At 38.7% G+C, this 27564-nt stretch overlaps 1 protein-coding gene across 1 annotated transcript; it reads left to right on the top strand.

Moving 5' to 3' along the window:
- Positions 1-1330: 1330 nt before the first annotated feature.
- Positions 1331-26422, top strand: rfx6 (regulatory factor X, 6). The gene is made up of 20 exons (XM_035946094.2): positions 1331-1703; positions 3357-3516; positions 6636-6759; positions 7140-7201; positions 7359-7436; positions 7768-7795; positions 8807-8914; positions 9107-9184; positions 9280-9393; positions 10311-10360; positions 10597-10756; positions 10848-10992; positions 12376-12485; positions 12600-12717; positions 14186-14308; positions 15100-15306; positions 19765-20065; positions 21329-21696; positions 24263-24466; positions 25929-26422. The coding sequence occupies exons 1-20, from the start codon at positions 1547-1549 to the stop codon at positions 26105-26107; spliced, it is 2874 nt and encodes a 957-aa protein (XP_035801987.2). The 5' UTR covers positions 1331-1546; the 3' UTR covers positions 26108-26422.
- The last annotated feature ends 1142 nt before the right edge of the window (positions 26423-27564 follow it).

The raw sequence follows: 27564 nt of genomic DNA, 5'->3' as shown, positions 1-27564 counted from the left end.
CTGCGTTAGGAAAGACTGTTTGGATTGAACAAACTGAAAGTTTTCACATTTATACTTCACAGCATTTTACCTGAAATAACACTATGATTATGAGGAGTGGTCCTTGAAAAATAAGACAAAACACAACATGTTTTTAGCAGATGATTTTTTTTTAACCGACATATGTTCTGGTGAAATGCAGTTTGTTGATTAGCCCACTTAAATAAGATTAATTGGCAACAATCTTGAAAATCAGGTGATAATTTAATTTAATTTAATTTAATTTCAATTCCAAGCAAAAATGCCCAGTATAGTCTTGTTACAGGTGCTTTGTTGTAATGATTTGGTGTTTTGACTTGATTTCATTTAATTTTTTGTTTTTTTAAATAGCGCATCCCTGGCTTTAGTAGATTGTAATGGGCATGTTTTTTCCCACTATTTTTGGACTACTTTCAACAATTATTAGAGGACCTCCTCTCTGCAGCGACCCCTGGTGTGTCGATACCAGTGCCTACAATGTGTTTACATGTGAACGAGATGTCCATTAACTGAAACTGAGAACTATCTCCAAAAAAAAAAGAAAAAACACAGCTGTAAGATTATTAGCAACTTATAAACTACAAATATGTGAAGTTAGAAGTTGAAAGTTGTTATTGTTGTTTTTCATCATTAATGAATGATGTTAATGAATCTTTAAACCTCTTTACAATTAGAATGCACCATGTCTGCGTCCAAACCTTCCTACTTTTACATACCAGCCTGAAATATGGCACACATGTGGACATGAAGTGTTGGAGCCGTGAATTTAAAAATGTAGAGTATACATTTTAGCAGTTTCACTGTAAAGCAAAGTGCAACTACGTTCTTTCAAAATAAATTGTGAATTCACTGTCCTACATTTGCATTTAAATTGGTAAATTAAATAATGTAAGGCAATATTAGGTAAATAGTCATTTGCAACTGTAACCTTTTTTTTTTAAGGAAAAAAAGTGTAAAATGAAGTCTCAAAATGGATAGCATCAGGGTCACACAATAACACCCAGTCATGAAGCATACACAGGCCTTTCACTTTTCACAACTATCTAGATAAAGTGACAACAAGCTGGACTTAAATCTATGTGTTTTCATGTGTGTTTAACCCCGTAGAAGGGCCAGCTGACTGTGGGAGGCAGGATGGATGGATGGACAGATGGATGAGGGTTTTTCTGTTAATCATTAATAAACTGGATTAGCCCCAGTCTTCTGTAAATATGATGAATGCATCCACGGCTTCATTAGCTCTGCCTTCCCACAGCACAGCTTTATTAGTCTGAGGTTGTTCTGTCAGCACAGAGAAAACCTCAGAGGATTTTACGCTTTTCTTGGCTTATAAAAACTATTTTAAAAAAAATGCTGGACATGATGTTTGTTTTGATCTTTTCCTGGACTTGTGTGAAGGAGGGATTAACAACCAATGTTTAAGGATTCATTTGAGCTGCTTCATGTTCTTTAAGGATCCAATCTTTTTGTGATTTTGTCTCCTTTTAATCTTAGGTTGACTTCAACATTTGACATCTTTTCTGTCACTATGCCGATGAAGCGCAGCAGCAGCAGTTCAGTCAGAGACGGTGTGTTTCTGATCCACTCTTTCACTAAGACTGTGTGCAGCTCACCAGAGGAAACACACACAGACTTTAATGGACAGACACATGTTCATCAGGAGGACGACTCTGGGATTAAATCAGGTAATGGAGCACCTAAAACGTCAGTATTATTAATGCTGGGAGTTCAGACTTTATTTGTTGTATCATTAATATCCCTCTAATATTGCCTCTTGTGTATCTTCTAATGTTGACCTGTTAAAATCTCTCAGAGTCTTTAAATATGAATATAATTCTGTGGATGGACTGAAGATCAGTTCAGGTGAAAAAGTGACACAAATCAGCCACATGGTGGAGCTACAAGAACAGACTTCACAGAACTCACTGCAAGGTCACATTTTCTTCACAAACTTATTTGGGCCTCACAGATGACGAGGACATAGGCAACAAGGAAGATGCGATTTGTAAATGGCCAGTGAGACCAATAACTGAGGGATGCAGCTTTACATTATGATAAATGGCTGTAAATGTAGAATAGGCTCGACATAAAACCTCTGCAGATGTTAGTTTATACTTTAATCTCCGCAGTTTTAGTTTACATAGAACAAATGTGAAATTTCTTTCTTGTTATTACAATTTTCAATTAAATATCTTGACAGATACAGAAAAAGGACGAAGTATATCACATTAGACCCAGTTAATGTCCCATCTTTGCTGTATTAAGGATGAATACTGTTGTCACAAAGAGCTGATTGTCAGGCAATTTTCCATTACATTTTTTTGTTTGTTTCTTATGGACACTGTGTTTGATTCCAAAGACTAATGGCTTTGTGTGACTGTTTAACACAAGCTGCGTTAAGATTAAAATTCTGGCATGACATTTAAACTGTTCATGCTTGTCTCCTTTCTTGTTGCAGAGTGTCCTCTTTTCAAGTTTATATAAAAAGGAGAAAGAAAAACAAACTCTTTGTGACGATAAAGCTATTAAAACATTCCAACTGAGCACAATAACAAGTCAAAATGGAGTTACAGAACAGAACAGCCATTGCACTACACTTCAGGAAATAATGGTTTATTATTTGATTCCTTTTAACATTGCTCATATACTTTAGTGTTTACTGTGTGCACACACCTGCGAACAATCTAAGTGATGAATGAAATCACGAATAACCTTCTCAAGGTCAAAAAAGAAAGTGAATTTCTTCTCGGCCTGTCTTTAGATTGGTGGATTTTAAAAGAAAAACCTTGAAGCAAGTGAGGAGTCACTGAAGGGTTAAGATGAAACATTAACAATAAATCAGAGAATTACATGCAAAATATTCTATTAGTGAAGATTAATATAATATCTGATGTAGGAGCAGGATGTCAGATATACAGGCATGAATGAATTCAAAGTAGAAAAAGAGAAGACGTGGAGAAAAGAAGCAGACTAGGTTGGTTTTAAAAAGATAATACAGCATGTTTTAAATCGCACAACTTTAAAACAAAAATGGCTTTATATCTCTATATATTTCCGATTATTCTAAATAGAGGATCTTACAAATTATGGCATGCAAAGTAAGAAATACTAGTATGTTTTTATGTGAAGACATTGTTTGTGCCCTGCCACCTTTCCATATGTCTAAGAGGGTGAAATGGAAAGACCCATATGGATGTAAACTGTGATGGAAAAAGCAAAACTATAGAATCGAGTTGATGTTAGTAACTGTTTTCTTGAATGTTATTTCTGCAAACAACTGATGCTCTGCAAAGAAAGTGCATCTCCCATGAAGTCTACGCCATATTTGTCTGTTTCAGAAGCAGAAGACAGTAACGAGACGCCGTCGTCTGAGGAAGATCACGATCTTGTGGACTTAAACTCTGACCTGAGCATCAAACAGAGCATCACTGCCTCCAGGAAGACCATCAGTCAGATCATCAAGGACAAGAAGAAGCAGACCCAGCTCACTCTGCAGTGGTAAGAGAGCCTGCATCAGTGAAAGGACTCTACTAATATTGAAGGTTAAAGGACATCCAGTATCTCCAGGCAATACTTGTTTGTGTTGTTTGTATCACAACTGCTTAGTTCACCCCTTCCATCCAATACGTGGTTGAGTGATAGAAAAACTACTGGGCTGTGCTAAATTCCAACTTTTTGTCTAATCGTAATTGTAAAATATGTTTTTTTTATGTAGCTTTGCTAGTTGGTACTACTTTTAACCCCATGGTGGAAAACTAACTTACAAATTTGAGATACTTTATTTGAGCATTTTCTTTTTATGGTAATTTGCACTTCTATTTAGCTACATTTCAGACAGAAATATTAATGCTTTTTATGTCACTACATGTATTTTTCCTCATGTTAAGCTGACAGACCATATATAAAAGAAGGACATAGCAACAATGACACCACTGATTAGTTTGTGGACTGTCATTGTGAAGTATTGATTTGGTCGTTGCCATGTTGGTGTGCGGTAGATCTGACCGGCGAACCTGTGGACACCACACAGGACAAAACAGTAGCAACCTGTCAATCACAAACATACCCTACTTTATCATCTATTTCCAAATAAATGAGACTATAATTTACAAAAGTAACATCATGCTGTATTCAAAAACTGTTGAAACTGGTGAGAGAGACCCTAAACTCAATAGGAAAACATTAACTGAGGAAACAAATCAAGTGAGAAATGGGGTCATTTAATCATAGATTTCTTCAATCAGACGTCTTTTTGCTGCCAGAAGAGTCGCCCCCTGCTGGCTGAAGCATGTTTGTCTGCATTCTTCAGAACCAGAAGTTACAGCCATATTTTATTTACAGTCTTTGGTCAGGCTTTATGTATTCAGAAGTCTTGCCGAGATTAAAATCTCTTTTGTGACAGACACTTGAGAATAAACGTAAAATCGTAACAAGCGATCATACATAGACAACCTTTAAAAATGTCCATAAAGATTGCGGGAAATCTGCCAGTAAAGTCTGAAAGTCTCTTTGAGCGGTGTGAAAATTCTGCCGTTCTATTTTGAATGGTATAAGCCCATGCTGAATCAAAGTATACATACATTTGAAAGCACAAAGCCCATGATTCATATGGTCTGTTAACATACCAATACCACAGCAACAATAGCTGCAGCCATAGTTTCTTACAATTCAATGTGTGGTACATAGCAAAAGTTTCTTACCCTTTCTGTCGTCTATAGGGTGCATACTTGTTGAATGTGCTGCATACCATAGAAATACAGCAAACTAACTTTAATCTGCCTTTTCATTCAGTGAGTGCAATTCCACAAACACTGTCATGCTTTTGACGTACGCGTCTTGTAGACTGTAATCTTTCCTCTGAACACCGACTTCCTTTTATATCTGGAGTATCAGGAACTGTTCTTGGAAGTTTGTTGAGTTTTTCCTTCATAAACTCCATCATACTCCTCATCAGTGTAGCCTGCTCCATCCATTGCTACGGTTGCTATAAAATGATTCAGATCTGGTGCATCAGATTGGGATAGTCACCACAGACAACAGATATAAAGCTCTAATATACTGTGAGACACTAAAAGATTTACCTGCTCCTGATTCGCTAAGAAGCCATGTTTGAACTTGTGACAGGTTGGAATGTAACAAACATTAATTTACTTGTACAAGTTCTTGTAAAATTGTTAAGGGTAGTGACTGAAACATGATCATACAGGCTATTTAGATAATTCAGTGCAGTCGGGATGATGGATTGCTTGGTGGTATTGTTCTGCTTTCAAGGAGAACCAATCCATGTTTTTGCATAAGACTCCAATTTCACTGTTTAGATTTTGAGCAAGATGTTCAACATGAGTTTTGTAGGATCAGCTGCTGTCTAACCAAGCTCCCCCATGTTTGTAGACTATATCAGATCAGCATCTAAACCATGGATTTGATTGAGAACATTAATACTGTAGTAGGCAGAAAAGGTAAACCTTGACCCCCCAGGTGAAGATCCTCCATCGAACCCATCTTGCCACCACATTCTACTCTCACTGTGGACTGCTTTCCTATTTATACTCTCTCATTTGATGTGAAAATGCCTGTACTTGGCTATAAACTCCTATGGGCTAGATTTTGTAAAACCTGAAAACAGAGGCAAGAGGAGGTGCAGATGTTTGATTTCCAGCCAGACTACTTGACTCACAATACGCTAAAAGAAAAACTGCCTTTCTCAGCTTTAATGGCATGCACATGTGAAATGCAGACATTTTGTCCCTTTTGGAGTTGAGATGAAGTATTAAAAGTAAACAGGAAGGTCTGCAGGTCATTAAATACAGTCTGTAATATGGAAAAAGTCTTGAACCTACAAAGTGGTATCATCAGCATAAAATTTGACATCACAATGATGAGTTGGGACATAAATGTCATTATTGTACAGAGTAAATTGCAGTGACCCTAATGTTGATCCCTGGATGACGCCTTTATCATTTTAGTTACTGCTGCAGCTGCGAGTGGTAATAATGCAAGACATTTTATGGTTCCAGCTTCTCAAATGTGAGATTTTCTGTGTATCCTTTAAAGATATTTTTTTTTATGTTTTAGAGTTTTGTGGATTGGTGTATTGGTTGGATAAAAGCAGCTTTATGAAGATTTCACTTTGGTTTTGGATTATCGCAATGGAATTTTGTTGCTGTTTTTGGAATTTTTACAAAAAATTGCCAAATGCTGACAAATTAGACAGGAGATTGAATCATAGCAGAAAACAATAAAGTATAAGTTGCAAGCTTATGTGTGGTTAAAATTAATTTCTCGCTAGTTAACTCCTCAAAATGGTATTAGTACCCATACTTCTTCCTTTGCTGCTTGTCTTAAAAAAAAGTCCTTTTTATGACTTTTGTCAGTTTATACATTACTCATGAAGCTGTGTTTTTGTCTGATCAATGCATGCAAGTCTAATTTCTTCTATGCTTTTACACATTTTCTAGTATTTTTTTCCTACAAAATATAAAGCTTAGTCTTGTGGTGTCCGTCAGTTTTATCTTTGCCGTGGAGCTAGAATTCCGTGAGTATTTATGTTTCCTGTACTCAGTTGACATCTCATACATTGTTCTTGTAATCGCATGAATGATTTTGTGTCTCAACAGGCTGGAGGAGAATTACATAGTGTGTGAAGGAGTGTGCCTGCCTCGATGTATCCTCTATGCCCACTATCTGGACTTCTGCAGGAAAGAGAAACTAGAGCCAGCCTGTGCTGCTACATTTGGAAAGGTGTGTTTCTTTTCCTGAATGTAATCTAAAATATGGCACAGATATGTTCATTTGCAGTTGTGCCGTTTTGTTGCATTAGATTTATGTGACACAAACCACCAATAGACCTGAACATTTTTCATTCTTGTAACGCCCAGTTTAAAAATGCAGTGCTCTCAGTAACTGTGTTGAACTAAACATTTTGTGTTTGGGTATCTCTCTGTAAAAATGTCTAAAAAGTCTATATGTTGGCTTTCTAATCCCCATACACATCAATACAGTGACTGCAGTTACTAACATTAAATACAGTGCATTATGATGGTACAGCAAAATCTTAATAATTATTAATTCATTAATAATTAACTGCTCATAATAATTGTTGTACTTCCTGCTCTCACCAGACGATCCGACAGAAGTTTCCTCTCCTAACAACAAGAAGACTGGGCACCAGAGGACACTCCAAGTAAACTGAAACTTAATTTACTACCTTTTTAATCAAACATCGTGATGTTTAGAGCCCCAAAATGTCAGTTTACACAGGCACAGGTCAATGCAACACAAAAGTATTTTTTTTGCACTCGGTGATGATTACGTGACGTTATTATCTTGACATTTCACAGATATCATTATTATGGGATTGGCATCAAAGAGAGCAGTGCTTACTATCATTCGGTGTATTCTGGAAAAGGTTTGACCAGGTAACATTTACAGTTTGACGCTCATTCCCTTGTTTCAAAAATGACTTGTTATTGTTTGTCTTGAATTTTAAATCTTCATTATCACTGTTTTTTAAAAGACGCTATCTGATTAGTCATGGCTAGTGCTGTTCACCCAGGAACATAGGAAGCAAAAATAGTATGCTGTTGGCTAAAAGCAGTAAACTTGTGCTTTTGTTATGCTGATGGTGACATATTTAACTCTCAATATGTAATGTTTTTCACATCTAAAACTGCTAGGTGGATTTAAAAAAAAAAAATGTTAGCAGAGAGCCATTTAATTCTAAAACAATCTGTTTTGCTTTGATTGCAGATTTTCGGGGAGCAAGCTAAAGAATGAGGTAATATACAATTATAATTTCAGAAAAACAATGCAATATAAAACATCCATAATTAAGAAGAATTAACGTATTTCTCAATGACATGTATATAAAGTTTATGTGTTATTAATTCTAGGAATTACAATTCCTTTCTTTTATTTTTATACCACCTCACATTTTTAAACATTAACTCATGAAATAAGGTTTCTAAAGAAACATCACTGTGATATTGGTAGACTTCTAACATGCGTTTTTTTGAGAGCTAAACCTCTATTGAGATCTTTCTCTTTTGTAATCTAAAGACGACTAGTATGTATAATAAATGTTCGATTAAATCATGATCACTTTTTCACAAAAGTAAACACAATGCAAACAACTGTGGTGGCTAATACTGAATTCAGAAACTTTACCTCCTTCACAAAAATGTGAAAGAGAAGCAAATCTGTCTATAAGGTATCTCAGTATAAATAACCACAGGTTGACTTCACTTAATATTTTAAATTTATTCAACTTGTTTTCTCAAGCCCAGTTAACTGGGTAGAACAGATTGTCCATTTTAAAAACTCATGAGATTACTTTATTTATTAAATTAATTTAGTTAACCTATCTTTCTAGGTAGCAGCGGGACTTACAGTTCCGTTCAAAAGTTTGGGGTCGCTCAGGCAATTTCATGTTTTCCATGAAAATTCACACTTTTATTCATGTGCTAACATAATTGCAACAAGGGTTTTCTAATCATCAATTAGTCTTTCAACACCATTAGCTAACACAATGTAGCAGGAGTGATTGTTGCCGTTTCCAGCTAGAATAGTCATTTACCACATTAACAATGTCTAGACTGTATTTATGATTAATTTGATGTTATCTTCATTGAAAAAAAAATGCTTTTCTTTCAAAAACAAGGACATTTCTAAGTGACCCCAAACTTTTAAATGGTAGCATAAATGTTTTAATCAAAGAAGTTTAAATGTTTTCTAGAGTGGTATCACGATTAACAAAGCAAAGTGGGGTTCACATTGTTATGTTTTACAGGGTGGCTTCACCAGGAAATATTCTTTGAGCTCCAAAACTGGAACGTTGCTCCCAGACTTCCCCAACGCCCAGCATCTTCTTCTGCAGGGAAATATCTCCAGAGAAAAGGTTGGTGCAATTTCAGAGCTTCTGCAATTTCTGTTAACAAACACATAACATTACTGCCCCTTAATGTTACATATAGCACCTGTAAATACTCCTGAAAATATTCCCCTTAGAGTAGTTGGCGGAGGCACAGAATGGTTTGTCATTATTGTTTGCAAACTAATTTCATATCAGATGTTTCTTTTTCTTTTTCAGGTTGACACTCTGATCATGATGTACAAAACACACTGCCAGTGCATCCTGGATAATGCCATTAATGTCAACTTTGAGGAGGTGATAATCCAATGGAATAGTCTTTTTGCTATTTAATTCCTAAAAGTTTACATGTTCACTGAGGCTGATATAGCTCTGAAAATATTTTGTTTCAGATCCAGAATTTTCTGCTCCACTTTTGGCAGGGAATGCCAGACCATCTGCTGCCGCTGCTTGAAAACCCCGTTATAGTCGACATCTTCTGTGTCTGTGACTCCATTCTCTATAAGGTTGTTAGGAGGTTTAATGGGGCACTAAGGACTCACAATTCACCTTTTTTTCATTTTATCATGTCGTTTTTTACAACTTGTTTTATAAAAAGGCTGTTAAAGCACCGAATTCAAGTTTTTCATCCAGCTGCAATATTGACCTCACTTTGCAGCTAGTTTATAAGTCGATGTAGTCATCGAATCTCTGAGACGTTTCTCAACCAGGGAGCATCCAAAAAACACTGATCACAAACATATAACATATTTAGACGATATATGTAGTTAATGTTGTGTCAGCTATTGGTTTGTAGACTATCATTTTGAAGTGTCAAGTTTAGAAATTAGTTGTTGCCATCTTGATAATTAGAAACTGGACGTAACTTGAGGACACTATGCTCACCATTCTTTGTTGTCTATTTTTCTCTAAATGGGACCATAATCTAATAAATCAACATTATGTTGTAATGAAGAAGATGGAAAACTAGTGAGCGAGACCATCAGCCTATTAGAAAAATGCTTACTGGGATAATAAATCATGTGAGAATTAGGATTATTGTCTCATAGACTTCTATGCAATTAGACCTCTTTTTGCAGTCAAAATAGTGTCTTCCTCCTGGCTGTTAGAGACTATGCAAGTTTAAGTCACTTTCAAATTAGTTTCATTTGTCAAACCAGGCTATGGTTTTCTGGTTATGTATAGTTTTTAGTCACAAGTGTCCTTGAGGAAGAGAGAGGGGTATCTTCTGTAACTCTTTATGTTGCATTGAAACATAAACAGATCTGTAACTGAATAAGACAGACAGATTACCGCTGCCAAAAAGTATCAAACTTAACTTCTTGAATGAGACTAGATCTTGTTCTCCTCTCTGATTCATCAGTGAACATCAGAATTGCTAATGTGTTGCTCTGTTGTAATGAGATGTCCATTATTTTCTCAGGTTTTAACAGATGTTCTGATTCCTGCCACCATGCAGGAGATGCCTGAAAGGTTTGTAACTTCAGCCTCACTTCATGTTCCCTTGCTATGTTTTTGTCCAGTTATTGTGATTTTTTCTTAATCTACATTAGAAATTTTCCTTGAAACAGGCTGAATCCTAAAGTTTTGAAGTTGTAGTGCTGGTCCTCATTTGAATTTTACTTTCATACAGTATAAGCCCAAAGTACAGCAACATTAAGGAAAGATGCAACCCGTTAATCTTCACATTGAATGATATTGGTTATCAGTCTTTTAGCAGATATCCGCAACTTTGCCAAACACTGGGAGCACTGGCTGGCCTCCTCTCTGGAAAACCTCCCAGAATGCCTTGCAGCCAAGAAGCTCCCCATAGCACGTCGCTTTGTTTCTGCTCTGAAGAGACAGACCTCCTTTTTACACCTGGCACAGGTACAGCTGAATGCTATAGATTACACTATACTATAACAACTCAAAATAAGAACGATTTCTGAGTCCATTTTCCCATCTTTTATTATTCCAGATAGCACGTCCAGCACTGTTTGATCAGTCTGTAGTGACCAGCATGGTGCTGGATATCGACAATGTGGATCTTAGCAGCATCAGCTCGCAGCCTCTGCTCAATGTAACAGCTGCAGGAGACCAGGACCCGGATATCTACTCTGAGTGTAAGACTACTACAGACCGCCGAGCTCATGTTTGCACTAATCATAACTAAGGTTTGATTTCTAAAAGGCCAGTGTTTGACATGACATCACTGACGTGAAGCTACAATGCTGCATTCATCATGTATTTTACAGTTAGGAATTGTTGTCACTCAGTCTGCCAGCTAAAGGCCAGCAATGATCAGGCAGCCTTGTCAAACACACAGACAAGAATCAATTCTCAAAAGTTGAAGTCCTCAAAAAGTTCTCAAGAAAGAGTCTTCAAGTAGTCTTCAGAGTCTGATACAAATAATGTTTATTCAATATAGAGGCTGTAAGAACAAATATGAGCAAAATCTTGAGATTTTAACTAACTACACAAAGCATTACATCGTCTTTTATACTCATACAAACATCTTCTAAACACTCTTCTTTGGTTCTGGAAAGCCACAACCCATCGTCTTAAGACCCTATCAGGATGTATATGATGTAATTGTATCAAAAGTTAGACTGCCTCATCTTTTTTATTTCTGCTAAGTTGGCATTATTTCTGCTTAGCTCAGAGTGACCTTGGTTTCAACTCTTGAGTGCAGATGAAGAGAGGGCATGCACTTCCTGTCTTATGCCTTATATGGGCTCCATAGGCTTCCGTTGGGTTGTCGCTTTCCACAGGATTATTTAGTGTATGAATAATTCAGCCAACATGTTAGGCCTTCCAATCTTATCATTGTTAGCTCTTAAATTTGATTCACGCATCCTATTCGCCTTGTTTTATCATTTGTTCAATCTTAAAATGCCACAACAGGATGTCCTGATCAAGTTTTTTTTCTTTTTCTTTTTTTTGCCTGCTGATATCCAATAAATTTTAAGTATTGTAGATTAGCTGTAATACTTGGTTACTGGATAGTACTTCTTACTGTTTGATACTGTAGTGTCCACAGGAGTTGGACACTTTTGTGTAAAGGGGCACCATAACAAAGTCTTCTGTGAGGCTTAATGACATCCAGCTAGCGCACATATAATACAATAAGATGAAATCACCTTGGACATTCTTCTTTTATCCCAGTGGCATATATGACGGTCACATTTACACCTTGTATAAAGTGTTAATGCTTTCGCTAGCAGAAGCAGTACATGGCCAATGAAAGGCATGGTGAATTTATAGCATATATTATTCAGTTATTGGTTGATATTAGGTAATTTATTCAGATTTACAACATACTCATGACAGTGGATGTATACAAAGGATCGGCATTAGGCTCTTGTCAACACTGATCAATTAAATATTACCACGATGGCCAAACATTACCAGTTTCTGTTGCCCCAACACAAATGAGAATGGCTGATACAAATAAATAAACACTGACCAACTTGTTTCTTCCTGTTATGGTTCTTTTTTTTTTCCAGATGACTCCATCACCGTCTTTCAGGAGCTGAAGGAGCTGCTGAGAAAAAATGCAACAGTGGAGTCTTTCATTGAGTGGTTGGACTCTGTGGTGGAGCATAAAGTCATCAAGGTAACAGCCGTTTTAATGCGTCTCCTTGTATCAGTGTGGACAAGCTATGCAGTCCTGCAAATATTCTGCTTTACAGCTAAATGTTTTTCTTTTCCGCCTTTGTATCCTGATCAGCCTGGTAAGCAGAGCGGTCGGTCAGTGAAGAAGCGAGCTCAGGACTTCCTCCTCCGGTGGAGTTTCTTTGGTGCCAGAGTGATGCACAACCTCACACTCAACAACGCCTCCAGCTTTGGTAAGAAAATTTAAAAAGACTCCCAGCAGTGAAAACCAAGTTTTTTACCCTGTTAGCAGATGGTGTTTTTTAGGTGTCGGAAGACCATAATTGAAATGAGCGGTCAACTCCATGGCTCAGCGCTTCCACCTTGAAACTGTTGTGTACCAATGACAGTCTCAAAAACACTGATTCAGACTTCCAGGGTTTCATGTGTCACAAACCAAAGGCAGCAATCCTGTCAACACGTATGGCTGAATTACTCTAATATTACTACTAATACTAATTGTATAGCATTGAGTAGTTTTGCAGTGTCATAGGTGAACTGGTATGCTTAAGTTGCAGCATTTGTCAAATGCTTGGAGAAAGTGGCAGAACTTTCTACAGGAGGAAACAGTGTAGAGTTAGATCTAAGCCATTTTAAGACAGGAAGAGAACATTTTCATGGAAAAAAAAAAAAATCAGTCAACCAGAGAGGGATTTTAGCCAACCCAACAAATATTTGGTTGATTTTCTAAAATGAAAAAAGAATATATTTAATGTCTGATGTACAACATAATTAGATATTTGTTAAAGAATTATTGTTGGACTTTTTTTCTTTACCTACTTAATTTGTTTATTGGTTACCAAAGCTTTACATACCAAAGTATACACTATATAAAACTGTACTAGCAAACTCTTTTTATAACCACATTTGTTGTCACTATTTACTGTAACTGCTGTAAACAACAATCACTGACAACAACGGAGGTGTCAGACATTTTGAACTGACAAAATACAGAGGGGATTTATGGGAATTGTGGTCTCAGTAGCTCTAACAACACAGGCTATCCCACTGCATCACCGACAGTCAGGCAATATTGTATCATAATTTATAAAAGCTACACGGCGAACACAGTGTCAACATACATTATGTTTTGTATCATTTAGTGATATTCGTGACTCCTGCCCAGCTAATTAATTTCGCGTTCCTTTCTTTTCCTTTAGAAAACCAACACACACACACACACAGACACACACACACACACACACACACACACACACACACACACACACACACACACACACACACACACACACACTCACAGCGAATACAAGCAAGCTCGGAGCAGATTGCTACAATAGTATCATAAATTGTAATGGCCAGACTCTCCTTGATTACACAAAGTCTTATCGGTGGGTCGCGTGCTTGCTGTTCAAACACATGCACGCAGATTACGTGTGCGTGAATAAACACTGACCATTTGGTGGCTCCCTCTGTCTCTGAGGTCCCACTGAAGCTCAAACGCAAACCCGCGACCCTGCAGGTCAAACAAAGAGCTGCCGGGTCCTAAAGGTCAAACGGCAGATATAGAGAAATCACTGCTTAGCTGGAATCACAGTGCTGAGTTTTTACAGTTTGACGTGGTGAAAGTCTGACTGCACACTTTTACATTAAGTCTTCCTGAACTGTGCTGTTCTCATTTATTATATGTTTTGACACTGACAGGCTCCTTCCATCTGATCAGGATGCTGTTAGATGAGTACATCCTCTTGGCTCTGGAAACTCAGTTCAACAACGACAAGGAGCAGGACCTGCAGAACCTGCTGGACAAATATATGAAAAATGCAGGTATCAGCATCACAGTACACTAAGAGAAGCTCAGCTGCTGTCAGATATCCAGGGTTAACTCTCTGCAGGTCTGTCTGGCTTTTTTAAAATCAGGGTAATGGTAAAGCCCATCTAAATCTAGCAGTAATGATAGCAAACTTTGTAGGATTATAATAGAAATAAGTCTATTTATACACAGTAGCCTTTTTAAGTTGTTTCATATTATAATGTTATTTACAAAAGCACAGAAGAATTTCAGACTTAAATGAAACATAATAAAAATGGGAGAAATAGTACAATTAAATATTATTGACAATGAAAATTCTTCATTTCGATCAAGGCAGAGCTGTCTTTCATGTTACGCTATAAATAAAGCTGAGTTTCTCTGAACACTGATTTTTAATACATTATAATACCATTTAAAAATACAGTGGAAAGGGAAATAACTGCAGTTTTTGTGAAATAAACGACAGGGAAAATAGACACAAAAAAATTGTCAGCATTACAATGTTTCAGAACATTAATGAATTGCTTACAAATTTAATCAAGGCAATAAAAATTCTAGTCAAAAAAACAAGAAAGTGGCTACACTTCAGGTTGATTGTGATTTAATTCACTGGAAATTGTCCGCTTTACATAATAGGAGCACATGATCACTGTTAATTTAGGTTTTAGTTTACACTGCATCCTCATATACTCATGTAATGAGTCCTACAATAACAATAAATCAGCGCCAACACTACTGCTTTTATGGAGAAACTCAAACACTCACGGTATTACCAGATGCTGTGTTTGTCGCCATCATGTTTCAGATGCCAGTAAAGCAGCATTTATGGCCTCGCCCAGTTCCTGCTTCTTAGCCAATCGCAACAAAGCCACAGCTCCCACTGACCAATCAGTGAAGAACGAGTCTCTGGGAGAACACGTCTACATGTCTCTGTCCACCAATCAGCAGCAAGTCCTGGAAGCAAAGACTGTCCTCTACCAGGGGACAGACACTCCTGGATTCACGGTTTCAGGTAGAAGAAAAGCAGCTACGTTTCAAAAGTGGTCTCACACCTTACACACAAAAACATTTCAAATGAAAGCATTCATACCACTAAAAATCTGATCCCTTTAGACTCTGGAGCCTTTAACTGTTTGAACCATACCGATGCATTTTGAAAATTCCAATCCCTTTTTCTCCAGTTAATTGCTCTTACAGGGTTTTTGTAGTGAAGTGTTGCACATATCAGATGAAACTGCATGATGTGACCTTTCCAACAATGATAGCTGCTTGTCTGTGTTATGAAGTGTTGGCAGAAAATAATGATGTTGAATTTATATCAGATGTAATTATAGTTACAACCTGCAGACAGCTCTGTGGCCATCTCTACATTCATTACTCATGTTTTAATTACTCTAGGACTTGTCACTATAAAAATGCGACAAGTCAAGACAAGACAAGAAAGAGCAGAACTGAAGCTTCATAATTATGCTTAATATGTATTTGCACATGATATGAAGACAGGTCAAACTTCTGTAAAGTAGCTTTATGTCTCTACTAATTTCTTTACTCATTGTCAGGCTCTTTGAAAAGCCCTGATTGTTTCACAAGGTATTCAGCAGGTAAACAGCAGAACCTTCCATTTCTCATACTTATTGTGCATCAAAATGTTGTTGAGGTATCTGGTCTCCAACATATGACTGATGTTGCCTCCCACTGTGTATCAAAGCTAAACACGGAGGGATGGATTTGCTTTTCATTGCAGTGATTCAAAGGTTGTGGCCTAAAGATGGGCACAGGCCATTCGTATGCAAGTAGGTATTGGCAGTCCTCGACTCTGGGGGTACTATGTAAAAACTGCCATGGGGAAGTCTTGTTTGGGGGTAAAGGGCAAATATTTGCCCAGTTTGGTTCTCCCGGCAGTGCCCCTCTCCAAGTATGCTACTGTATGTCGATGCTTCAGTGAGGGTGAACAGTAGACTGACAATTATTTCCATCAAGCACAAAGCACATATTTCTCCAAATTTATAAATCACAGAATGTCTCACTTTCATGGTTATGATTTTGCTGGGCTCCAGAAAATCTCACCTCATTGTGAACAGATATTTCCACTGTCCTCGTTTTATGGTGAGATACATGTAAAAACAGAACAATTTCATAATTTGTTAACCTTAATATAAAGGCTAATACTAACATGTGCAACAAGAAAATCACTCAGAGGGCGCAGCACTCCGCCAAGGATGCTCAGTTGTTGTATCATTTCTGACGGCTGAAATCTCGAAAAAAATTTGTGGCAGAAATCATGACAACATACAATGTGGCCATTTAATATAGATGTACCCGCAAACAAAATGACCTTGCTCTGAGTACAGGTGTGTGTCATGCATGTGTAAGTCATGTACTGAATCGCGTGATCTAAATATGACGGCGGGAATTGATGGGACTTGGAAACACCCCCACAATTTAATCAGTTGTTCCTTGTATCATTTTGGATGGATAAGTCCCCCGAGTCCACAGCGGATTGTAGTATTGCAATCATGTGATCGTCAGCAGGCAGCTGATGTAGTGTTCACTTGTCATAGTTGACACCGGCCCGCTATCTCACCATGATACAGAAATCTTAACATCCCCATGGACACAGACTATAATCCACATCACTGCCAAAATCTAATCAGTTGGTCCTTGTGTCATTTCTGACCTTCCCTGAAAATTTCATCCAAATCCGTTGGTCTGTTTTTGAGCAATGTTACTAACAGACAGACACACAGACAGACCAACAGATGGACAAACGTACACTGATCGTCACATAACTCCGCCGTTCCTTGGCAGAGTAACTGTGGTTAAGATATATCATGTATGGATAGGTTTTATAATGACCGAGGTAGGAGCTTAAAGGTAACGCTGTTAGAGTAAAGATAATAATTGTAAAACACTGATAGCAACCCTCATTACTGTCTTAGATGTGACTATTTAAAAAAAAGATTATCTTTCTCATGGCCTGAAATCAGTGTATCAGTGATATGTTTTGCAGAGATAAATAATTTCAGATGTCAGAAGCAGTTAAAGATCTAAGCTGGATATAACAGTCCACTCTGAAAAAGCTAATTTTTTCTTTAAGTTTTTAGAATTAAGCCTCCAAATAAACAACAGTCTTCCTTTTTTGTAGAACTGTGATATGTTATTTTCTCTGACCACGAGAATGGCTTTTCTGAAGTCTTAAGTGTAAACACAACAAAGCAAAAAAAAGTATTCAGACACACAAACATCACATCCATATGTTCTAAGTTCCATGACCATCAGAGAGGTCAGACGTGTATGTTGGATGATGGGGTCTGTGTTCCAGTTCAGCCTAGAGCTGCTGGAGGTTGATGCTTTGTGGAAAAGTCATCAATTTCACAGTTCACACATTGGCCTCAAGAGGTTTTGCAATCTGTACAACCTCTGTCTTTACAGTCTCAATTTGAAAACTCTCTGAGGCAAGCAATAGATGCCATGTGAAAAGAAAAGTAGAAACAGTTAAGTTATAGTACAGTCAAAGTGACATTATCTATAGATTGTAAATACAGATGAAGAATATGGATCCAAGAGGTTGTCTAGAAGCATCCAGGTGTTACCACATAGGTACCCAAGCCCATGGATGTGTAAAGTGGACCTGTAAAAATTTTGCTTGTCTGGTGAATGAGTGTCCCTCAGCTGATTACATATGATGTGATCCTGCTGGCTTCATCGGGCTGAGACCTTCAACTCACTCTGAAGCTGTTTGTGGCTGAGAGTGAAGTGGCAGCAACATCAAATTGCAATGCATGGTGCTTCAAAAGAAATTGTTCCTGCAGTTGAAGACACTCACTGCCCCCATATAAAAGAGTGCAAGGTGTTATGAGTGGCGTTGGACAAGAGGGAGAAGCTGTGAGGTGAACTGGAGCTGTGTCTGCAGTGATGTACACAGTGCAGCAGTGTCTTGGGATCAGTAGACATTCCTTTCTTCACTTATGGTTATGGACTCTGGTTACTGATTGACTGAAAGAGATTAGTGGATACAGGTGACTATAATGGGGTACCTCTGCAGGGATCAGGGTGAGGAGCTCAGACATTCTGACATAAGAGTAGAACTGCTTCTCCTTCATGTTGAGAGGAGCCAGCTGAGTTGTTCTGGGCAACTGTTAAGGATGCCAGCTGGACGTCTCTTTAGGGAGGTTTTCCAGGGGGAGGCTGCAGGACACACCTAGATTACAGTGGAGGGAATTATACCCTTTCTGGCTTGGAAACACTTTGAGATCTCTTAGGAAGAGTTGGAGGAAGTGGCAAAGGATCAGGATGTTCGGGCCTATTAGCTCAGACTGTTGCTGTGGCACTGGATAATGAGAAGGGTTGAACTTTTTTCTGTCCTCTTGATGTCCACCTTATGTAGAAGTCTTCTTCTCTCCAACATCTATCCATCCATCCATCCATCTATCCATCCATCCATCCATCCATTATCTATACACCGCTTAATCCTCATTAGGGTAGCAGGGGGGCTGGAGTCTATCCCAGCTGACTTGGAGTGAAGGCAGGGGACACCCTGGACAGGTCACCAGTCCATCACAGGGCTACTTATAGAGACAAAGAATCACACTCACATTCACACCTACGGACAATTTAGAATTACCAATTAACCTCAGCATGTTTTTGGATTGTGGGAGGAAGCCGGAGTACCTGGAGAAAACCCACGCATGCACAGGAAGAACATACAAACTCCATGCGGAAAGATCCCACGAACCAGGGATCTTCTAACTAGAAGGCAACAGTGCTAACCACTACGCCACTGTGCAGCCCCCCTCTCCAACATCACTGTCAAAAATGTCAAATTTGCCTTTTATGCCAACAGAACAAATGTCCATTTTTCAAGTCCCTATATGCACATATAATGCAGTTAAGTCCAGTAATTACTACCTGTTGATGTTTTCATGCAGTCGAAGTTATGGTCAAAGCTGTCAGATTCTGCACCACAATGGAAACAGGAAGGCTGAAAAGGCTGATTTAAAGAGTGAGTTGGAATGAGTTGGCACAGGGAAGAAACAGCAGCAAGTCTGAGAGGCAGCACTGTATCCAGCCTGATTAATACATCTATGCCTGAACCTCACAACCCTGGAAAAAAGACAGTCTGCACAACTCGCAAAAGGGCAAAAGTCAAGTACACCATTCATACCTTTTAAAGGAAACAAACCCATAGAGGCAAGGATGACCCACAAACAGGGAGATACAGAGAAGAGAAGTCTTTCAACCAAGAGACTGTATAAGCTGTCTGTTCCTTCTGATGAAATGATATAAACAGTTAGAAATACTGTTAAATAAACAAGTAGGCATCCTCGTATGATGGATCATTGTTAAAGTCCAACAAAGCACCAAACCTGAACTCCATTATCACATTGAGAGTTGTTCTTTCTGTAAGCAAACCCTGTTCACATGTATTTATTTCGCCCACTGACTGCCGTGTGTCTTCATCGTCACTCAGGTGCTCAGATGGATTTCTCTCAGGTCAGCGGTCCCCTCATGACGCCCCCCATCTCTCCTGCAGCGCTGGTGCACCGAGGCTCCGTCATCAACCAGGGGCCCATGGCGGGGAGGCCCCTGACCTCCTCCTCTTCGTCCTCCACCTGCTCCTCCTCCTGCCTCTCCTCTTTCAGTGCGATGACCCAGCCCAGCCCCTGCTCTTCATACCCAGAGGCCCTGTACCACTGCTTACCTCAGACCAGTGCTGGGTATTTTCCTCCAGCCAGCAGCTCCTCAACCCCAAACTACCAGACTGCTCTCAGGTCAGCTTCATTTACAGCTGGTAGTGTGTTACACAGGTTGTTATGCATACTGTCTTTTATTATATTTATAAGTGTTATAGTTGAAAGTATACTATGGTGGACCTTTACCTTGATCTGACACTGAATACAAATTGATGTGGTTTTATGTACAGTACAATTAATATTACTTTTATTATATCATTAAACACAGAGATAGTTAACATTAAGCAGTAAATGAGGTCCATGTGAAATATTGCACTGCAGTAAAATGCATATTTTTTTTGTTTTAAATGTCCTAAGTTTACCATTTATCCCATTTAAACAAAAGATTGTACAGATGTTCTTTTTTTGGTGTGGCAATTTTAATTTGATTTGTTACTCTATATGTGTCTTAAATTAAAATGAATTAATTTTTAAAATATATTTGTGGTAGAATATATAGTTTGTCCCTTAAAGTGTTGTTTTTTTTACTGTCTCAACTTAACAAGAACGTTTTTGAAACAAATTATCTCAAAACCATGTTTGTAGTTTCTCTTTTTACATGAAAACTTTTGAATGTTGACTATTAGCAGAAACAAGCAAAACTCTTTCTTTTTCAGATCTATTCAAAGATACTGTTGTTTAGAAACCTGCAGCAGTCAAAGTGTGATTATTGTATTCTATTGCACAGGCAACTTGGTCTGTGTTCATCCATTTATCTGTCCATTCTTCAAAACAGTTAGTCCATCAGAGGGTCGTGGTAGCGACAGAGAAAAAATGGATGCTCAGGCTTCCTTGTCTCCTGGGACCTCAGATCCTTCCCAGGTGCCTGAACACCTCAGCTGACTCTTGACAATGTGAAGGAGCAGCATTGTCTATTCTGAACTCTGCCTGGGTTTCCAGTCTTCACACTGAACTTAGAGATTAAACCCAGCTACCTTGTGGAGAAAACTTATTTTAGCTGCTTGTATTCTAATCCTGCTTTTTCAGTCTTTACCCAATTTCATAACCACATATTGAGGATAGGGATGTCCACCGACTGGTAAATTGAGATTTCTAACAACTGCAGCACCCAAACAATAGTTGATCATAGCATCCCAGCCTGAAATGCTCATGATGGGGGTAATTTAAGTCCACCAAGCTCCAGAGTAGGTGTTGAGTGCAACTTCTGCTCGGTGGCAGGAGGAGAGGAAGGGAGTTTTCAATTTCAGCACTGGAAAATATTCCACATCCATCTGGCAGTTAAGTAAAGGAGCTTGTATTGTCTTTACGTTGTCTGAGGATCAACTTTATTCTGTGTTTCAGGCCCCAGACTCAGAATCAGTGTCTGGCTTCAGTTCAGTCTCAGGCTTCATCTCTGGCCTGCCACCTCTCTCGGTATCCCTCCTTCAATGACCAGCACCTGACGAAAGACATGTTCTACAATCATCATTCTGCACAAGTCCATCATTCATCCAGCAGCACTAACTGCTCCCTGACACCTTACAGCTCTGCAGTCAGACCCACATCCAGCTACACCTCAGGTTCAGAACCTGTTCAGACTGAACAGGGGCTGGACCCTCAGGCAACAGCCCAGATTCTGGACTCAGCAGAGGGTTTCAGTTTTGTGGGGGCTGGACTAAACCTTGCTGGTGGTGGTTGTCAGGGACAGACGTACTCTGTCACAGGACACGGTAAGGATTCTCAGGTCATGACATTAATATGGATGTTAGCCTGTAGCTCAACAGGTTGAGCAGGCGACCCATAAACAGGGGCCCAACATGTCCCCAATGCAGCAGTCATGGGTTTGAGTCTAACCCATGACCATTTGCTGCAGGTCCTTCACCCACTGTTCTCCCCATGTTTCCTGTTGCTCTTTGCACTATGCACTATAATAAAGGCAACAAGGCAAAAAAGTAACGTTATTGAAAGGATACTAAATAAGTTTGTCTTTGCTTCAGGGACATAAATGTCAATTTACATAGAGAAAATGTCTTTTATGTGATGGTTTTCAGACTGGTGGAAATGTACTTGTGAGAAATTAGGATGATCTGCATTGCAATATAATAATCTTTAAATATATCAAGTTACCAACAATTACCATACACTTTTCTATGCTGCAGATATATTTATACAAATGCTGTCTACATCTGACACAACATCGACACATAGACTCTAAAGTTCACTTCTGTATAACTACCATAACTCTAAACTGATTTCTTGGGAAAGATCTAAGCATCTGCATTGGTGCTTTTTGGATTGCAGCCCCCTAGATGAGACATGAGTTGTGAGCAGCTTAGCCAAAAGTTTGTTTTTACATGTGAAGACTTTTTGAAGACCTGCACACAGCAAATAATTGAGTATTTTACAAGAAAAAAAGTCTAAAAAATATGTTTATGACAAATGTTGGTAAACAACAATCATGTATATATACAGTGCATTCAGAAAGTATTTACCCTTTCATTTGTAAATGAGAAATTTCCAATAATGTGCTTACACTTTATGTTTGTGAGTCACATGTTGTAGACCGATGTCCAAACATTGCCATTTAATCAATTTTAACACAATACACTGTGCAAGAAATGAAGAGGTCTGAATAATTGCTGAATGTGCACTATCAGTCAGAAGTTTGGACACACCTTCTCATATCATGATTTTTGTTTTTTTTTCATGATTATTTACATTGTAGATTCTCACTGAAGGCATCAAAACTATGAATGAACACATATGGAATTATGTAGTAAACAAAAAAGTGTGAAATAAGTCAAAACATGTCTCATATTTTAGATTCTTCAAAGTAGCCACTCTGCTTTGATTGCTGCTTTGAACACTCTTGGCATTTTATGGATGCGCTTCATGAGGTTGTCACCTGAAATGGTTTTCCAACAGTCTTCAAGGAGTTCCCAGAGATGCTCAGCACTTGTTGGTCCTTCTGCCTTCACTCTGTGGTCCATCTCATCCCAAACCATCTGGATTGGGTTTAGGTCAGGTGACTGTGGAGGCCAGGTCATCTAACGCAGCACTCCATCACTCTCCTTCTTGGTCAAATAGTCCTTACACAGCCTGGAGGTGTGTTTGGGGTCACTGTCCTGTTGAAAAAGAAATGATGGTCCAACTAAACACAAACTGGATGGGATGGTATGTCGCTGCAGGATGCTGTGGCAGCCATGCTGGTTCACTGTGCCTTCAATTTTGAATAAATCCCCAGAAGTGTCATCAGCAAAGCACCCCCACACCATCACACCTCCTCCTCCATGCTTCACGGTGGGAACCATGCATGTTGAGACCATCCGTTCACCTTTTCCTTAGTAGTGGTTTCATAGCAGCTATTTGACCATAAAGGCCTGATTGGTTCAGTCTCCTCTGAACAGTTGATGTAGAGATGTTTCTGCTACTAGAACTCTGAGTGGCATTTATCTCAGTTCTAATCTGAGGTGCTGTTAACTTGCCATTTCTGAGGCTGGTGACTCGGATGAACTTATCCTCAGCAGCAGATGTGACTCTTTGTCTTCCTTTCCTGGGGCCGTCCTCACGTGAGCCAGTTTCATCGTAGCGCTTGACCGTTTTTGCGACTGCATTTGGGGATACATTCAAAGTTTTGGCAATTTTCTGGACTGACAGACCTTCAGTTCTTGAAGTAATGATGGACTGTCATTTCTCATTACTTAGCTGATTGGTTCTTGCCATAATATGGATTCTAACAGTTGTCAAATAGGGCTGTCAACTGTGTACCAACCTGACTTCTGCACAGCGCAACTGATGGTTCCAACCCCATTATGAAGGCAAGCAATTCAACAAATTAACCTGGACAAGGCACACCTGTGAAGTAAAAGCCCTTTCAGGTGACTACCTCATGAAGCTCACTGAGAGAAGACCAAGGGTTTGCAAAACAGTAATCAAAGCAAAGGGTGGCTACTTTGAGGAATGTAAAATATAAATCATATTTAGAGTTATTTCACAATTGTTTTTTTACTACATAATTCCATATATCTTGCTTCATAGTTTTGTCTTCGGTATGTATCTACAATGTAGAAAGTAGTAAAAATAAAGAAAATACATTGAATGAGAAGGTGTGTCCAAACTTTTGACTGGTCGTGTATGCAAATTTGATTTCTTCAATCATTTGGCATCCCTTCATATTTTTTTAACCTCCATAAGTGGTACTGATCTCCAGTTTGGGTTGAATGAAACAAATAGCACCAAATGATGAGCATGTGGTTGTCAGATAACACACACTCATCTCCAAACTTTCTCCTGCAGCAGGTTACTATGGCAACAGCAGCTACCTAGACAGCCAGCGCATGGCATCACTGGTCGATCAGCACGTGTCCGTCATCAGCAGCGTCAGCAGTCTGCGTCCCTTCAGCTCAACGTACTCTGAAGTCCACGACCCGCTCAACATCCTGGACGAACCTGGAAGGAAAACAACAGGAGCCTTTTTCAACGAGACAGAACCCGCTACAGGTGAGCACTGAAACACAGAGGAGTGATGGGAGCAGGCGGGAGAGTGGGAGGGATGCAGCCAGTGATGTGTGTGTATATATATATATATATATATATATATATATATATATGTAAAAAGAAAACTTGAACATTTTTTGTTTTTGTTGTTCTTGTGTGCTGCTAATCGTGGGTGTGGGGAAAAGACAGACCACAATATTATAGAGCAGGTTTAATGTAACACACCGTTCACCAGATAATCAAATGAGGTGTTGGTAGGTAGAGCTTTGAACCTGCATCCTCTCAAACAGCCCGCAGGGGGCAACTCCTCTGGTTGCAAAAAAAGAAGTCAGATTATATAGAAGTATATGAAAAAAATGACCCTACTTCTCACTTGAACTGTTAACTCAGTAAACATTTTCTTAATTAGTTTATTGTCCCAATTTCTAGTTTAGAATCTTCTTTAAAACAGCACAATGTCCATTTAGGAAATAATGGTTCCGTTTACAGTAAAAGAGATGATAAAGCAAGATTTGTCTATGGCCAAGCTAACTTGTGATTGACAGGTCACTACTATATTACTGTATGGCTGTGCATAGTCTTGTATAGCCATACCATTCTCCAGTGTTGACACAGTGCTGCGTAGAATGATCTGACTACACTTTATTAATATTCTGCTATAAGACAAACTGCTCTTGCTTATTTTTTTACACCAATCACAATCATTTTAGGCAATGCTAAACAATGGTGTCCCCTTAAAAAAGTGATGGCCAAATTGTATTGCTGGAACATTTGGATGCATGGAGGCGAGCACTAGTACTGTCATAGAAATGCTCAAGTCACCAGCAAACAACCACTGTCTGACTGCATGATCCCAACCTTTATCAAAACCTGAACTTTACAGTGTGGTACATTGTTAGCCTGGAGGTTGTTTTTGTTGTACCATAGTGAAGGAGATTTTAAAAACAGTTACATGCAGCAGATGCCATGTGAAATGTGTGGCCAATGGCATTGATGAGGTCTCCATCCAATGAGTAAGAGTACAGTTTGCATTGTGTCCTGGTGTTTTCATTTAGGACCATCCCAGACTTGTTACACACTGTTTCAGAACACCAAGATGGCAAAAATGTGAAACTCGTAGCTTAAAAACTCTATCTTTTAGTGTATGATTTCAGGCATTATTGTCTTGTTGGCAAAGTTTTAATCTGTTTTCATCTGTTTGCTTTATACTTAAATGAAATACTTAAATACTGGAATAAATATATTTATTCAGGGGAGGATTTGTTAAGAAGATGAGTACAGTTAATAAATTTACAGTTCATATATGGGAAGTTATCTATCAATAAATGTAAAGGCATACTTTACAGCTAAGGTGCATTATAAAATACCATGTAACAACACAACAAGCTTATTTAATATGTACACATTTAATGAGTTTTGTCTAAACACTGAACAGTCCTTATGTAACGTGTTGGTTCGTCCTCAGATCATCCCCTCCCCTCGTCAGGATCGACTCCCTGCATGTTTGGACTTGCCTCTCCGTTCACCTCACAGGACGCTCTGTTGTCTCAGCAGCGTGTGACGGCGTCTTCAGAGGTCCAGGACTTGGTGTCCTCACTGCCCCCCATCAACACTGTGTTTATGGGTGCAGGAGGGGTGCAGTGACGCATCTTGTTCAGAGCAATGTATGTACCCATACTACTGTATGAAAACAAGCACAGTGGAGCGAGGAGGGTGACCAGGACACTTAGCTAAGTTCAAACCCGGGACCTCCAGACTGTAAGGTACAGTATGAACCCTCACTAAGCTACCAGGAAGCTCTTATAAAGAAGTGTTGTTGGAAGACAGTTTTACTGGGACATCCCAACTATGATCACATCAGCCTTGACAAAGTCATTTCTTCTATATTTACAGCTGTATTTTCAGTCAGTACATTTTCCAGACTGGAAATAATAGCAAACACTGCTTTTCTCCCCTACACGATGCTTCCATTTCTTCTGTGTGCAAGTTGTTGTAAATAAAGACTTGGGAGTCAAAATATTGTGCTCTTTCCTGACTGCACAAGTGAAAAGCAGCTTAACTGTTACTTGCACCTGCTCTACCCTGACTTATAATTCACCATTTACTTGGCAAAAATGCTGGAATTTTTACTGTCACTCCTGCTTTATCTGACAGTGAAAGAGTTTTTCTCCACTCCAGAAGACTTCTGATGGGCTTTCAGAACCAACAGAATTGAACAATTTCTTTTGTGGGGCTTATTCATGCTCCAACTTGCATTTTTATTGAAAAGTGAAAAAATTGCAGACCGGGGGGCATTTGTTATCAATGATTTTACTTGCTGCCTTTACAGTAACAACTCTGTCTCCTAAACGACTAGACTGATAAAAGCAATTATGTTCTGAAGGACATTTGAATCATAGGAAAGCAGTTTGGGAAGATCAGATCAGCTCAGTTATGATTGAATGTCTACAAAGAATTAAAAATAACAGTTCAAAACCACTGAAAAGCAACTCTACACACGCATATAAAATACATATTTTATAAACCATAATTGAAACTAGTCCTACTGCTCTTCTCTTTCACCAAGGTGGCTGCCAAGAAGCCAGACTGGCCTGCAAAGATTTTGCCTCACTTCAAAGCAGCATCTCAGGTCTCTCTTGAGAATGAGACTCAGTGTCTCAATGAGACTACCTGTATAAATAAAGGCGAAATAAAGAAAAATTTAAAAAATCTCTTGGTGATTTTCCCTCACAGTGACAAACAAATCATAAATCAAAAATAGTTAGGAAATTAGGAAAATGCCTAATTTTCTTGCTGCTTAACCTGAACCTTAAACAGAATGCTGCTTCTGAATGCGATCCCAGCAACACAATGACATTGGGAAATGATTTGTTTAGGAATGTCATTTCTAGAAGGCAGAGTTGAACCATTTATTTCAGTTTTTCACATTAAAAAAAGCTGTCTATCATCTTCACAATTTGCCAAACTTTGCACTCATGCTAGCAGCTCTAGCTTTCATGCTAGCAGCTCTAGCTTTCATGCTGACACAGCGGTGCACTGAGCTAAATACCAACGTCAGCATGCTCACAATAACTATGCTTAGTGCTGATGTTAAGTGTTTC

Source organism: Amphiprion ocellaris, chromosome 12 (genome assembly GCF_022539595.1).
Source record: "Amphiprion ocellaris isolate individual 3 ecotype Okinawa chromosome 12, ASM2253959v1, whole genome shotgun sequence".
NCBI classification, from domain to species: domain Eukaryota; kingdom Metazoa; phylum Chordata; class Actinopteri; family Pomacentridae; genus Amphiprion; species Amphiprion ocellaris.
The sequence above is the reverse complement of the archived record's forward strand: the minus strand, read 5'-3'. Positions and strand labels throughout refer to the sequence as shown.